The sequence below is a fragment of the Podarcis gaigeae genome (genome assembly GCF_964106915.1).
Source record: "Podarcis gaigeae genome assembly, chromosome: 4".
NCBI classification, from domain to species: Eukaryota; Metazoa; Chordata; class Lepidosauria; order Squamata; family Lacertidae; genus Podarcis; species Podarcis gaigeae.
The window spans coordinates 43,361,291-43,377,788 of record NC_139677.1 but is presented as its reverse complement, the minus strand read 5'-3'; the positions used below and the strand labels follow the sequence as shown (position 1 = coordinate 43,377,788).

Here is a 16,498-nt window from a genome sequence, read left to right as displayed (position 1 = left end):
ACAGTAGGTGCTGCAACTCTCGCAATGGTTTGACTTGATCCCCAAAGGCGCACACTTCAATTGTCTCCAGGATGCCAACCAGGATTCTCATCTTTCTTGACATTTTGCCATGTTGGCTGGGGATGATGGGAACTGGAGCCCAACGATATGTGAAAGGTCACAGGGATCTCAGCTCTGATGTAGACTATGTTCTCGGTTGTATATTGGACCTAATCATTGCCCTATAGACCTAGTACTGTGTACAGAATGGCTTTAGAAAAGGTCCCTAAATCTTTTCTTATACACAAGATTCACTGGACAAGATAAAAGTTCTCTAAAATATACCGTAACTTCTCTTTTTCAAGGTCTGATGAGAACCCCCCCGGGCTATAAACATTTGTCCAACAAATCAGCTGGACAAGAGTAATTGAATTTGAAAATGACTGATCTAGGCTGTCAGAGCTACGTTTATTTTTCTCACTGTCCACAAATTAGCATTATATCTAAAAGAAAAGACAAAATCCAGAGTTGGGACAACACATTTATTAGGATCAATCAAGTTAAAAAATAAGAGAGCAAGCTTTCTTCAGAACACTCCAATTGTCCGGCAAAGTGGGGCGGGGGGCGGAAAGCTGCCCTGAGGTTGAAGAAATATAATCTGCATTTAATAGAGCACAGAAGATAGAGTTAGGGCCAGATTTTACTGTATTTATTTGCATTTAATGTTCACCTTTTTTGGCAAAATTACATTGCAAAAATTAAGGTACACATTAGATTTGATGGCACATTTACATTCACCAGCAAATCCTTTTTTGATTTCAAGGTTCTGAAAATCGAGGTGCGCATTAGATTTGATGGTGCATTAGACTTGAGTGAATACGGTATATTTGCTCTGTATCTGTGTCCTTCAGTGCACAGTGGAATATCATTTGCCTTTGCTGGATCCCTATCTGCAATGGCACACTAGCAGGCAGATGGAAGCTCTCATTGAAGTGAATAGGATATTTCCCCCTTTATACTAATTTCTCGTAAGTGCTGTGGTCTAAAACACTGAGCCACTTGGGCTTGCCAATCAGGTCGAAGGTTCGAATCCCCATGACGGGGTGAGCTCCCGTTGCTCGGTCCCAGCTCGGTCCCTGCTCCTGCCAACCTAGCAGTTCGAAAGCACGGTGAAAAGTGCAAGTAGATAAATAGGTGAGAATGTAAACGGTGTTCCCGTGCACTGCTCTGGTTTCGGTGTTCCGTTGCGCCAGAAGCGGCTTAGTCATGCTGGCCACATGACCCAGAAAAACTGTGGACAAATGCCGGCTCCCTCGGCCTGTAAAGCGAGATGAGCACCGCAACCCCAGAGTCATCTGCAGCTGGACTTAACTGTCAGGGGTCCTTTACCTTTTTTTACTAATTTCTAGCATGGAGCCCTGATCCTTATTGGGAGCATAGTGGAAGACAAAAGATTAAAGTACCCATACTCAGTATGCTAGATTAATTAAGATTAACTCCCTTTGGCAAATTGATTTTAGAAACACCTATGGCCACAGATGTGGAGCTAACAAACCTAGTTTGGTCCTTAACTGCATTACCTTTAACTCAAGGCAGTAAAGTCCTATACTGTATTCAGATGGTAAAAAATGATTTACCATCTGAATATAGGACTTAACAAGTTCTTTCCAGCCATTATGTATTTGGCTTTTTGGCTTCTTCTCTCATCCTATTGTTTCATAGAATCCTAGAACTGTAGAGTTGGAAGGGACCCTGAGGATCATCTAGTCCAACCCCCTGCCATGCAAGAATCTCAAATAAATCATAACAGAATCATAGAATTGTACATCACTTAAAATTAAACCCTTTCTTCACTGATTTAAGCCCCACTACATTTCTCTTTAAAGTCATGGCTGGTGAGTGACGCGGGGCTGGATCAATATAGCACAGGAACCTCAGAAAAACTGAAAAGTACAGCCATTAATTAAAGAGAGAAAGATGTTCCTTAAGCGACTAGTCCGGGCCACCCTCCCCTGCGGAGGCAGAGGCTGCCTCTGAATGCTTGCCAGCTGCTGCGGAAAGACAGGGCAAGCGTTGGCGGCCTGGGTGGCCTTTGGCCAATGAGCAGGCACCGTTCCTTACGCGCCAATGACGCACGGGACTTCCCTGCCCGTAATCACGCAGGGAGAGAATGAGCCGCCCCCGCCGTGCAGCAAAACAACATTAGTCCGTCAGCTTGTTCCTCCCACCAGAAGGGGACGCTAGAGAGACGGCCGCAAGCGGTTGGCGGAACTTGCGCGAGCGAAGTGCATTCTGGGGCCGACGAAGAAGAGACGACGCTTGCTTCTCCCTCGTCTTCCTTCTCTCGCTGGGATTCGGCGGAGCCCGCGCGGCACTCTCGCCTCCTTTCTCCCGCTGTCGCGAGAGGCGCGTCACCGCCTCGCACGGTCTTCTGCTTACCTCAGCCAGGAGCTCAAAGAAGGCGGAGGGCGACCCCGCTCGCGCGTCCTTCCTTCCCGCCTCTGCCGACGCTGCGCCCGCTAAGCAGCACCTGACGCCGCCGCCATGCCGAAGAATAAAGGTGAGGCCTTGTCAGACCTCCGCTTCCACGCGGCGCCTCTGGCCGTCCCTCTCCCCTTCGAGGCTCAGTCCCGCCCCGGGATACTGCGCTGCCTTCGGCGCCCCTGGGCCTGGCCCTCCGCTGGGGTTGAAGTGCGTCGCCTTCCTCTTTCGGAAGAGAGGCGAGGGTCTTGTGGCCACCCTTCTCGCGTCTTTTTTCCTCTTCCCTTCTTTCTCCCCTCGCAACCTTGCAGTCTCCCCCACCAGAGTACTTATATTCGGATTTAAGGTCCGCCTAGTTCAGTGGGCTCACTCCCAAGTGTGTGTCTTGGAAGAGAACCGTCCTGTATTTATTGCGTATATTCAATCCTACACGTGTGTGTAGGATCACACAGCCTTTTTAGGCCGTGTGGGTGGGTGGGACCTGTACGGGAATTGGTGATTTAAGACTGTGACACCTCTCACACACACACTTTAGGCCTGTTTCCTCACCTTTTCTTCCCTTTCATTTGCTGTGTCTTATGATTATTGGGTTGGTTTTGATTATTTGGTTTATGTTTGTTTTCCTGGGGCATCAGAGCCCCTGAAAGACATTGATCACTTGATTCTTCTTAGGTCCTGTTGGCCTTTTTTTTTGTTTTTCTGTACTCAGATGAACACAAATATACTCTTCGAAAAGACAGAATGGAAAATAAAGTGTGCTTGGTGTTTCTCTTAGACCCAGCTTCCTTGCTGAATAACTGCTTATTTGAAATGGTTAAGTGTTTAGTGGCTGTCACATCCTGTTTGGTTGTTGCCTGGTCAAGCCTTCAGGATGGAAATTGTTAAATAGCTAACTATACATATCCAGTTAAAAGTATTTTTACCCCAATTTCCAATTAAATATGATTCCCAGAATCATTAACAGAGATCAAGGTAGCACCTGCCTTCAGATTTGCAGTCTAAACAGCTGATGAATTTGAGTTTTGATCTTGAAATTCAAAGTATACATTCTCCTGCAATTCAGGATAAACTGTTAGCATGAATGTTTTCCAAAGTGTTATACAAATCTTTTCAGTGCAAGAAGTTCTACGTCAGGCATAGGCAAACTCTGGCCTTCCAGATGTTTGGGACTACAGTTCCCATCATCCCTGACCACTGGTCCTGTTAGCTAGGGATGATGGGAATTGTAGTCCCAAACATCAGGAGGGCCGGAGATTGCCTATGCCTGTTCTACGTCACTGTTTACTTACATACACATAGATATATGTGCAAAATAGTTACATCCATTGCCTTTGGCAGAAGAATTATTTTTACACTATAAATTCCATTAAATTACTAATTTGATATTCATTAGTAGCTACTACTCCTGCCCACCTAGCAGTTCGAAAGCACAATTAAGTGCAAGTAGATAAATAGGTACCGCTATCTAGTGGGAAGGTAAACGGCGTTCCGTGTGCTGCTCTGGTGCCGGTTCGCCGGAGCAGCTTCGTCACGCTGGCCACGTGACCCGGAAGTATCTGCGCTGGCTCCCGGCCTCTAGAGTGAGATGAGCACACAACCCTAGAGTCTGTCAAGACTGGCCCGTACGGGCAGGGGTACCTTTACCTTTACATTTAGTAGCTACTGCACACACTGAAAATGGGGGGAGATTGTTCTGTGATTTATTGTTAATGGCTTTATAATTAGGTGTTAATCCATATTTTCTACATGGTGTTAGTGTTGTAGAGGATACGTAAGCTATATTCTGTCTGGTATAAACCTGCCTTTGGTTTCCACGGTTATTTAAGTTTCTGGTGTCATATACTTGAATATGCACTAGATTTGGATGAATAACATACTACTTTTCCTCTTACAACTTACTAAACTAGGAAAATTGTATTAGTATAGCTAATTCTGTTAGCTAACTACAATATATGCATTTGAGGAAGGGAAAATGTCTGCAAACCTTAGCAGAACTATAGATGTTTATTGGAAACAAAACACAAGTAGTTGTGTTACCTTTTATTGGGGATAGTCTATATTTTGTACCTTTATTGGGGAATTTGTATACTTTGTATCTGAATTTACTGAATTAGCTGTTACTATTAGTTGTAGTACTGAGAGCGCCTTTCAAGTCTTAAATAAAAATTAACTGCCTTAGAGCAAGGAACATAGAGTGGGTTAGATGAAAATCTGCTATTTCAGAAAAAAATCAAATTCTCTTATTTTTTAAAAAAAGCTTTTGGGAGGCCTGATATGCCATTAATTTATTCAACACAATTTTTCATGCAGGATTAAAAAATTGTGGTTCTCCATTTTTTCTTGCAATTTAGGTAAGGGAGGTAAAAACAGAAGACGAGGTAAGAATGAGAATGAATCAGAAAAAAGAGAACTGGTGTTCAAAGAAGATGGACAAGGTGAGACACACAGTTTTGTTATCCCCTATCCCCCTGGACATGAAACTTTTGGAGGAGACATATTTGTAGCTCTTTTTAATTGGGAAAGGGAGAAAACACAGAACTTGCATGTTTAATTCAAACGAGAAGTACAAAGATATGTGTTCTCTACCACCTTTCTCCTCCCCAAAAGAAAACAGCTTCTATGCAAAATTAAAAGAAACAATGAGCAAAGCTAAAAGAACAGATTGAAACATGTGATACAGGGGATATAAGGAGAGGTAGAAGGGGTTGGAGAAGGGTTTAGAAAAATATAATATTTTGGTTCAAATCTGGGCGTCTCCAGAGATATTTGCTTTAGCTTTAAATGCCAGATGGTGCTTAAATTAGCCTTGTGAAAAATTTAAGAAGATTGAAATGAGTGAAAATATGATAAACAAGATTTCTTTTTTAACAGTGTGTGTGTGTGTGTGTGTGTGCGTGTGTGCGCTTAACCAAATAATCAGCACACAAGCATGGTGAACTAGGGGAATACAGTAGTTTGTGAAAAGGATTTCTAGTTCCATTAGCCAGATTTTCTTTTTGAAAAACACATATTTTTTTAAAGTGATTGATCAATAATTTTAATGTATATTTTATTTTATGTTGACCACTTAGGAGTTTTATGATACAAGGGTCAGCTTGTGGATTTAGTAATCTGGTAGTACTGGATGTAGTCATATATTTTTGGTGGCTGGATCCATTTTTTGTGTTGAGACATTTTAAACTCAAGCAGCTGTGAAAAATCTGACATTTTGCTTCTGTTTATTAAATAGCATATAAGTTTTCATAGAGTCATAGACTCTTAGAGTTGGAAGGGACCCAAGGGTCATCTAGTCCGAAGCCCTGCAATGCAGGAATCTCAGCTAAAGCTTCCATGACAGATGTCCTCTGCTTAAAAATCTCCAAGGGTGCACCACCTCTCATGGAAGTCTGTTCCATTGCTGAACAGCTCTGTCAGAAAGTTTTTTCGAATGTTTAGTGAGAATCTCCTTTCCTGTAACTTGAAGCCATTGGTTCGAGTCCTACCCTCCAGAGCAGGCGAAAACAAGCTTGCTCCCTCTTTTTGTTTATGCATACAACTGTCAAGGTTTAGCTGCTGTTTCATGTCTTTCAGAGTATGCCCAGGTTATCAAAATGTTGGGAAATGGCAGACTGGAGGCATTATGTTTTGATGGTGTAAAGAGGTTATGTCACATCAGAGGAAAGTTAAGAAAAAAGGTACGTATTTTCAACCAATGTTTCCAATGACTTGCTAGAATGGACTCTGATTGAAGTTAACTAATGAATTTCAGAGTAAACAACAAATATTTGTAGTGATTCCTCTATAGCAAGACGCATGTTACACTAGTTTGCTGACAAGTATGGGTCTTGACATCAGTATTTTGGATACTATTGCTCTACTCTCCTTGCCTTCTGTCAGGTCTGTCAGAACATGATTGATACCACCACTATTTGCCCTCTCAATCCTAGTCTGCTGAGTGTGTACAAAAAAATATTAAAGCCACACTTACTTTTAACAGATCTGCTTCTGCCCTACTTTTTCTTTACTAAACAATTGCACTGCAGCTTCCTCCATTTGACTATCACTCAGAATGTCTTGTTGCTCTTCATTTTTTTCCCCTTTCGAGGGCTCTGTGGTTTAGCTGAGGTGGTTGGTCGGCTGGGAGAAGCCTAGCAAGCGGGGTTGTTATGGCGGGCGAGGAAGAGGTCGGGGATGCGGAAAGTCTTTTAAGCTACTGGGAATACTTGATGTCAGAAATGTCCCTTGTGCTCGAGAATCAGGGCTCTATGGCTCATTGGGTGGTCTAACTTTGGGTCTTGGACACTTTTTGGCAACTAGCAGAGTGAGATGATCCTGTGACTTTGGAGTGGGAGGTTTTATCCTGACAACATTAGGATGTTGATACAATAATGCAGAACTAAGGATTCAGCAACGAATGGTTCAAGAAGAGATGAGAAAGAAAATTTTGTATGAAAGCACCCAGTTTGATCCAGAGAAAAAAGAAAAGTGAAGAAAGCCATTCTTGAAACAGCACTTGGTCACAAATATAAGCTGCACTTTCGGGCCAATACGGTGTTTCCCTTGACATTTATGTCCGTAAAGGGTCTTGCATTCCTTGATTGCTGCTTTTTATTTTCCACTTTCCTTGGTGATCACACTTATTATGGCTTTGTGGCTACCATATCTACTTTTCTACCACCTTTGATTATATTTCTTCCAACTTCCCTCAAGCTCTTTCTTAGTTCTGCCCTTCTCTACATCGTGAGCGACTTTTTATTATTATTTTGAATTTCAAAAAATCCAATGATGATATTGTTGTTAGATTGTTAATGAGGAATAGTCTTGGGTTTGTAGGTTTTCCTTAATTATTTGTTTGAATTTTAGGTTTGGATAAATACATCAGATATCATACTGGTGGGTTTAAGAGATTACCAGGTAAATATTGTTGTTTTTCTTTCTTTTCTTGGTTTTTGTAACTGTAAATGAGGAGTCCCAAAATCCTGAGTTGCTGGTGTAAACATTAAAAGCCTAAACACCTTGATCCCCTGTGTGGGCCATATTTTATAGACCTACCCACACCCGCTGGCACTTTATTCTTATTATTTATTAAATTTGTATACTGACCTTCATCTGTAGATTCCAGGGCGGTTCACAAGGTAAAAACACGAAATACATAATAAAAACAAAAACAAACCAATAACTTCCCCTTAGGAAGAAGGGAAAGGGATAACTAAAATGTATGGAATATATGCTAAAGCATGCTTCGTACAAAGCCCAAGTTCCCTAGCTTTGATAACTTCGTATTTCAAAAAAACTAATAAATGCTGAATCTCGAACATAGCTGGTAAGAGAAGACATGTCTTCTCTCATTTCTGTGGAATTAATCCATTCAGCTTCTGTCTTGGCTAAGTGTTTTGGGCAAGGATTGTCTCAATAGGTTATAGCCCCACTGCCCACATATTAGAAAAAGTGACTTCAGTAAAGGTGTGGGGAGAACCCCACATTGCAGCACTGCTTATGCAGTAGTGAACCATCTGCCCCTTCATTCATCGTTCCTGTCCTCTGTTCATTTGGTAAAGCTTCAAGTCATTTGGTAAAGCTGTGTGTGTGTTTGAGCTGCGCCTGTAGTTCCAGTAAGACTAATGTGTAGTGTAGTATGGCCTAGCTGTGTCATATACCTACCTGTCTCTGCAGAGGATGGGGTGAGAAGGAGAGATTTTTAGCACAAGTAGGAAGGCAGGAGCGCTACCACAGACCATCAATCTACCATATATACTCGGATATATGATGACTTTTTCAGCATATTTTTTATGCTGAAAAAGCCTCCCTCAGCTTATAGTCGAGTGAGGCTGGCAGTGGCGGAGGGACGAGCCCTTTCTCACCGCTCCGTCCGCCTCTCGCAAGGGCAGGCACAGGAGCCATGCCTGGGAGAGGCACTGTGCTATTACTCTCCCAACCAGGCTCCTATGCCTGCTCTTGCGAGCGACAGGGGTGCGGCGGAGGAACGAGCAACCCGAAAACAGCCCTTTTGGGCTGCTTGTTCTTCCTTCTCCGGCTTATACTCGAGTCAATAGGTTTTCCCAGTTTTTTGCCCTAAAGTAAGGTGCCTCGGCTTATATTCGGGACAGCTTATACTCGAGTATATACGGTATCCAGTTCCTATAGTAGGCTCAACATAAATGAGAAAGTAAGTTGGGTAGAATCAAGCAATAGCAAAGTTAGAAAATTACCAATTTCAGACACACTTTGGTTCATAAATACAATTAATTTGGAACTTCTTAAGAGTCAAAGAGCAGAGATGATGTGGCTGAAAAAGTGTAGCTTGACTTGTAGCACCTAAAAGTGAGTTGAGCTTTATAGTACATAGCTCATTTTCTTACCCTCTCACTTCCAGGTCTTCTAATAATAATTTTTAGTACTGAAACTTTTTTTAGTATATAGACTTGAAAAGTACATGCCTCTGCTGAAATAAGCTCTGCCAGCAAAAATTGGTCTATAACGGGGCTAGGAGGTTGTCTTCTTCAATATATAGGACTTGATAAGAAATAACAATTTAAATGTCCAATTAAAGTAAGTTTTGAGCTAGATTATTCCCCCCCCCCCAAAAAAATACTACTTACTAGTAACTTAATATTATTTAGGATAACAAGGCTGACGTCATTCTAAAGTACAATGCAGATGAAGCCAGAAGTCTGAAGGCATATGGAGAACTTCCAGAGCATGGTAAAAATTTCCTTGGTCATTTCAGAAGCTGTTACGAATAACAGGGCTGGGGGGACTCACTGTAAAACAGCTGCTAAAATGTGTTTCTATTTTGTTTTAATTTCTACTAGCCAAAATTAATGAAACCGATACCTTTGGGCCTGGTGATGATGATGAAATCCAATTTGATGATATTGGAGATGATGATGAAGATATTGATGATGTAAGTACATGGAAAGTATTAAGATGGTTGTTCAAGGGTAGAGTATGCTAACACTTTGTATCATTCAACTCAAGCTATATTGCTTGGCCCAGGGGTCTGCAAATTGTAACTGAGCCTGGTAAGCAGAAATGTAGAATAATGGTTTGGAGTGAATTTAGAGAGCCTTTCCTTTTCCACTGAGCAAGGATGCCCTGCCCTCCACAGAATTAAGGAGAACAGTGCAGATGGCATTGCTCCCCCACAAATTTGAGTTCCCTTCGTGTCTCTTTTTATGTTAAAACACTACCTTCACTTCTCTAACAGGTAAATTGTACATAAGTAGATGATGTAGATTCTCAAAAATAGTCCTGGTTTGTTGTTTTCCAGCTTCCATTCAGCAGCATATACATAAACCATTTTATTTGCATGCTGCCTTTCCATAGTTAAAACCATGCTCAAGACTGAAATTTAACATACAAGTGGCAACCGTTTTAGGTGCATTGAATTGACAAGCAATCACCAAGGCAGAATGGGTGCAAACAGGGCGGGAAGTGCTTTCATGCGCTCCACCAACACATGTGGGATCCGGGATCCGAACCTCCACGTGAAATATAACAAAAGTTGTCATAAGCAGTACATAAAACACATCAAAAAATACACAATCAAATTAATCAGTTTCCACATTAATCATAATAAGATATAAAAGTTTAATATCAATAATAGCATTAACCCTCCTTTCCCCCTCAAAAAAACCAGTGTCCCAACCTGAAAGTCTGTTCAGCAGCCTCAGCTTTTGTACCTGGAGTCAGTTTGGTCTACGCCCTCCCAGGCCAGGGGAGAAAAGGACCAGGTCTTCCAGAATTCACAGCCACGATGGTCCCCATTAATCCCCACTATGCTAAGAGGCAATCATGAGAATAATTAGGGGTGCCCAAGCCCACTGCTTTCTTTTGTGTCAGGGCAGTTTAGTCGAAATACATTTTGAGCATATCCACTCCCAAGTTTTTCTGCCGGCCTTTAATTATTATAAACTGCAAAAACAAAATAATTTGGCACGGGCTTGGAGAGAAGTTTTCACAACAATGCTGGGGCCTGCTTCACTTCTAAAGGAAGAGAATTCCAGAGAACTCACTTCCCAGAGCTTGGTTAACCTCTTAACATAGCAAGAGGGACAAGCAGGATTGTAGAGTCCTGGTCATCAGCCTCTTGGCATTATTACCTGCCAGAATAAACACTCTTTCCTCAAGCATGGTTTCATGAAAGACGAAGCTTAACTGTGTGTTTCAAAGCTTAATCTAGTGGTGTTTTAGTACTCAACCCATTGATCAGTGATCCATTTCTGTTCATGAACATATGTGCCTTTATACTTCAGATCTAAGTGCTTTGGATATGAATAACTGGAAATTAACATTGTTACATTAGCTAGCCATAAGTTATCCAAAGGTCTTTAGCTATAGTAAATTTTAAGCCAAAAGCTTTTTGATCCTTGATGTCAGTGGAATAAAATTTTGCTTGTCATGCATAGTCATGATAAAAGGGCAACCAAGAACAGCAACTCAAGCGACACAAGATATTAAGCTTCTCATAGATTATATTTTACATGCTATAGTGAAATTGTAATTTGTGACTTTTCATACTTCTCTTTCACTTGCAGATCTAAATGGAACTGAGGAATACATTCCAACTCCACCTCAATAATTATTTTGTTTTCAAGTCCATATCTTAAAGAAGACTGAAACTGCATAACATTTGTAGTTACACCAAACCAATATATTGCCCAATGTTGAAGTATTTATATTTCTTTTAAAAACAGATGATGTTGGACTCTGAAAAGTTAAATGAAATATTACAACTATTTTTGCCTCTTTACCAATTAGACCTTTACATCTGTGTGTAAATACACTTCCTTAAACTCCCTCATTTGCTTCATCTTTTTTCACCACTAAACTTCACTCAATCTGTTTTGAAATAATAATAAAAAATATTGCCCTATAATTATCATGGAATTTTGATTGTCTGTGCAGGCTGGTGCCCAGTCTGCCAGTGCAGTGTTTTTTCCTAATACCCCTTGAAGTCAAATTGTAACATTTTGAAAATAGAAAAGGCAGAGATTGTCTATAAAATTCATAATGCCTAAATCTGCTTTTTAAGTTTTAGCTGCATGTTATTTTTATACTGGTTTTGATATTGAATTTCCTCTTTCACAGATAAATTTGCCATAGTGAGGGGAGAGAATTTTTATTTTGAAAATTATGTATGTTTGAATAGCTGTTCCCTATGTGGAAGTGGTAATGCAGAAGTTAAAATAGTAGCCACACCAAATTTAAGTTGTTAATTAAACTGAATGGCTTGCAATCTTATATTGTAACTTAACATTTTAACAGGTGCTTTTGCCCTTATCTTAAAAGTTCAACATTTATTATATTATACATATTTAGGTTAGATCCTGAGTTCCCAAGAGCAGAACTCTAGTCACAGTATGGCTTATGCTGATTCCTCCATCTTTGACTCCTGGTGCCTCCTGAAAAGGTGTTCTGGAGAGTTGGAGAAACTTTTGAAATAGCGTATGAGGTGGTGCTGAGGTCTATTGGGGAGGTATTCCCTCTGGAGTCCAGTCCCTTTGGAGAATGGATTTCAATTCATTTAGAACATTTGTTCCCAAGAATGGTCCATGGACCCTGGGGGTCTGCGTAATCCACCCAGGAGATCTCTGGCACCATTCACATAACAAAAACTACCATAGAGATATCAGTATTTTCAAAAGTACGGGGTCCACGGTTTGGCTTTTGAAAAATGGGGTCTGCGGTACTTAGCTAATCGGGAACTATTGATTTAGAACATTCTTACACTTCAATAATAAAGAGGGAAAATGCTCAGTTGTATCCAACACTGCACAAGCGGATTTCTGTGTGTAAAGCAGAACTCCCCCACCCCCACCTTTGCACCTCCGCTCGCAACTTCTCTGGAGAGTCTGCCTATCTCTGGAGCAGATTTTGATGGTGCACTGTGGGGGGGTGGGTAGGCAACTGGGGAGAAAGTTCCATTGTGCATGCTGAAGTCTGTTGTGTGAATGGAACTGCAGTGTTTAATCAAACTCATTATGTTTAAAGGTTTTCACTTTCAATTCCATCAATTATGAGGTACAACTGAATAAAGGTTTTTGAATTTCAGATTATAAATGAGATAAATGTTAAGTTCTGAAAATTTCTATCTGGAATTAACCAGTTGAGAAGCAAATTGAATGAGCATTTTCAGTTTGAGTGGGAGTAGCACACCTAAAAAGTTCAATAAAGACTAACATAGTCCTAATAATATTTAAAAGTGCTAGATTGGTTTGTGTTTCCTTAGTGCCGTATCTCTATTTTAACCACGGATAATTAATTCCTGTTAACTAACTGATTTGTCTGCAACAGTTTTCATAGAACACTCAAGTTCTTAAATTTTGTTATGCAGCTAAAGTTTCTTAACTGAAAAAACAAGAATTTCAGAAATGGAACTGCATTCAGCCACACTTGTGTCTAACCACACATATACAATACTGTTGAATTGGCCTCTGCTCATTGAGTTTTGAAGCTGGTGGGGTGGAGGTTCTGCTCAAAGTTACTGAAGTTCGTATATTGCTTGCCTTGTGAGTATTTGATATCAGATGAAGTAAATGCTTTGGTGTTAGTGTGTATTTTATCCTTTGTAAATGAGGGAGGAAAGAGGTGGGGGGGGGTTAAAATTCACAAAACCTATATACCTGTGTTGCACACATTGTATATTTTATGTGTGGGATAGATTGGCTTCTTGGTCTTGATTTAAGACAACAGTTTAAGCATACTTTTTAACAACATTACAATGTGCATGCTTGGTTAGAAGCATTTAATGGACATGAGATCGTGGAAGTCTTGCCACTGACAATGTTTCTGATAATGCTAGAATAAGAATATATGCTAGATCAGGACTTGTCTCTTGCAACATCCTGCTTCCCACAGCAACCAATCAGATGCCTATGGGAAACCTACAAGCAGGATGTAAGAAAAGCAACCCTCTCCCTGCTGTTGCTTCTCTACATCTACTTTCTCCACACAATGCATAATGTTATACACCTCTGTTGTGTGTTTGTTGCCTGCTTGCCCATTTTCCAAACTAAAAAAACCCCTGTGTAATCTTTCTTCATAGTGCAGTTGATCCATCCCCATGGATTATTTTGGCTGCCCCCCCTTTTTTTGTACCATATCAAGTTGTAAAATATTCTTGAGATGCACTGACCAGAACTGTGCAAGTATTCCAAGTGTGGTTGCACCATAGATTTGTATAAATACATTATTTTTGATCCCTTTCCTAGTGATCCTTAACACAGAATTCACCATTTCCACAGCTATTTCACATTGGGTTGACATTTCATTGAACTATCCACTATGTCGCAAGATTTCTTTCCTGGTCAGGCTATGCCAGTTCAGATGCCATTCATATATGTGAAGTGAGGAGATACATTTACATATATTTGCCATAGTATGCATAATCTTACAGTTCTTTTCATTGAACTACATTTGCCATTTTAGTGCCTATTTCCCAAGTCTGAAGAGTTTCTTTTGGAGTCTGACATGGTTTGCAGCGCTAAATATTTTGGTGCCTCAGTATATTTGGCTACCTTGCTGCTCACCCCTAACTCTAGATCAGTAATGCACAAGCTAAGAAGCACAGGTCCCAATACAAATTTCTTCAGGAAATCCCCACTACCATACTTATGTTTCTCCATTATGAGACACAGGGATCTGCTCTACAACTTGGCAGTGAAAACAGATGCAAAGGATTGATTTAGGTTCCCTGCAATCTCCTTTTCCTCTTTTAGCACACCTTGGACTCATTTGTTGTGCGAAGGTCCAACTGTCTCCCTAGAATGTCTCTTAATGTATTTATAAAATGTTTTCTTGTTGGTCTTAATGTTTCTAGCAATACAATCCTCATAATCCTTTTAATTCCTTTTTGTCTGCTTGTATTTCTTTTGCCAAAGTTTGTGTTCCTTTTTGTTATCCTCATTTAGGCAACTCTTCTGTTTTCTGAAGAGTGTCTTTTTGCCTCTCGTCTCTGCTTGTTAACCCTTTGGCATCCTCATAGCTTTGGTCATACCGTTGCAGATCTGTGGTATATATTTTAGCTGAGTTTCTGTGTATTGTGTTTTAATAGCTCCCAAGCCACTTAGAGAGATTTGACCCTCTTGACCAGGCTTCCTCAAACTCAGCCCTCCAGATGTTTTGGGACTACAATTCCCATCATCCCTGACCATTGGTTCTGCTAGCTAGAGATCATGGGAGTTGTAGACCAAAAACATCTGGATGGCAGAGTTTGAGGAAGCTAGCTCTTAACTATCATTTTCCAACTTTTTTTTCACTAATCCCTCAACAAACTTCTACAGTGTTCAAATAATGCTTCTGTTGGACTTTCTTGGCAATTGTCTGTTTCAATATATAATGAATTTGATAGAGCTGTAGTACTGTAGTTTCCAAATGGTTTAACACTTGCATCTCTCAACAGGTCCTGGGTGCTACTTAAGATTAAGTTCTGGTCAGTTTTAGGACCAAGTAGCTAGGGCCCAGATCACCCTGGGCCTTTTGCTCAGGTGAATGTTAGTACTTTTTCAGTACTAAATAACTTTGGAGGCTTGCTATTATCACTCACACACAATGGTTCTGGGGAGTTGTATCCCCTTTTTAATTTTTTGACCATATTCCAGAGCAACACCTTTCCCTTCCTATTGGATTTAAATAAAGATGGAACTCTATTCCACTCATTCTTTCAATACGTAGGGTCCCCCTCCAAATGTCTGTGTCATGTGGATTTTTCCTTTATGGCTATGGACTTCTGGCTGGCTATCATCCCACTGCACTGCCATTGACTATTTCTACTCTGTTCCTTTTTGGACATTTACACATTCTCATCCTCATTTCATCCTAAACCAGATGCTCTCCCGTTCCTGTCAGATTTCTCCCAGGGAAAGATATAAGGGTTTTTAAAAAAATAAATATTTTCTTAACAATAAAAATAAATCCTAAAAAAAAAAATTAATGTGGTGTTAGATAACGAGTATTTCTCTGTCCTAATTCTGACTCTCAAAACAGACTCAAATTCTTTTTTGTAAACTGGACATTTCAGGGGTTGGACCTTGGGTTTTATATGTTAAAATTAGGGAACCAGTGGTCCTCACATGTTGTTGGACAACAACTGGAAGACCACAGGCTTCCCACTCCTGCTTTACATATTTGCCACTGAGTTCTACCACATCTTCTAACTTAAGCTCCCACTTCTGGTTATGATCCAATCACTAGCTATGATCCAGCAAGTAATTTCTAGCATCAGGGCAGCTGTGTGATGTTGATGACTCATTTATCCCACTTTTCCTTCAATCAAGGAACTTAATTCAGGGCAGTATGTGAATTAACCCATTTGATCATCACAGCAACATAAGCTTGGTTGGTTGGTTTGATGTAAATTGACTTTTCCTCCTCTTTACAAGATGTAAAGTTTGTGCATGTATTCAGTTCTAACAGTAGTTTGATTTTTAAGGGCATGAATATAACCTGTTTCCTTGTTGAGAACGAAAAAGCTAATGCCAAGGAATAATCCAGTATGCTGGTAATGTATAGTTGAGACTATGTACCTAAGTTCATTATGGTGGTTTAATTAAAAAGACATGAAACCCTGTTAAATAGCAGTGTTGTCTGAAATGAAGTAACCACTTAATAGTGCATCCAAATTGTCTAACACAGGAGTAGTTCTTACAGCAATGCTATTTCTCAACATATAGCTCTTATAACAGGTTTTCAAATGTGAGTTGTATCTTCTCATGAACAATCTAAAGTGTAAAATATGAGCTCATACATATAGGTCCTACAATCTCCAGTGTTGTGAAATATACATGGATCATATAAGTTGTTACTGCGGCTTGGGGTTTGAGGATTACTGGAATTTGTACTTGTACAAAATGATTTCTATGAATGAAAAAGCAGACCTAACTTAAATTGCTAACAGGTCTAACTATAGTTCTATAGTTCTAAAAAACCAAACATACCTAGAACTGTATTAGTATGAATTATTAACTTTTGGGTATAGCAGAAGTTTAGCTGTCCCTTTTGTTGGCTTCCCCTACTCAATAATCACAATTACAGTACTCTCTTTTCCAGTTGCTTAACT

The 16,498-nt window shown here is 40.3% G+C and overlaps 1 protein-coding gene across 1 annotated transcript; it reads left to right on the top strand.

Moving 5' to 3' along the window:
* The first annotated feature begins 2,120 nt into the window (after window positions 1–2,120).
* EIF1AX (eukaryotic translation initiation factor 1A X-linked) lies at window positions 2,121–16,014 on the top strand. Its single transcript, XM_083734639.1, has 7 exons — window positions 2,121–2,539; window positions 4,812–4,895; window positions 6,031–6,134; window positions 7,303–7,353; window positions 9,060–9,141; window positions 9,252–9,343; window positions 10,977–16,014. Exons 1-7 carry the CDS (start codon window positions 2,524–2,526, stop codon window positions 10,980–10,982), a joined length of 435 nt encoding a protein of 144 aa, XP_083590765.1. The 5' UTR covers window positions 2,121–2,523; the 3' UTR covers window positions 10,983–16,014.
* Window positions 16,015–16,498: the final 484 nt, after the last annotated feature.

What these genes read in the sequence shown, in the direction of transcription:
- EIF1AX (XM_083734639.1), top strand. An exon ending in GTTCAAAGAAGATGGACAAG is followed by an intron (nt 4,896 to 6,030) that starts GTGAGACACACA and finishes CATGTCTTTCAG; the next exon opens with AGTATGCCCAGGTTATCAAA. An exon ending in GAGGAAAGTTAAGAAAAAAG is followed by an intron (nt 6,135 to 7,302) that starts GTACGTATTTTC and finishes TTTGAATTTTAG; the next exon opens with GTTTGGATAAATACATCAGA.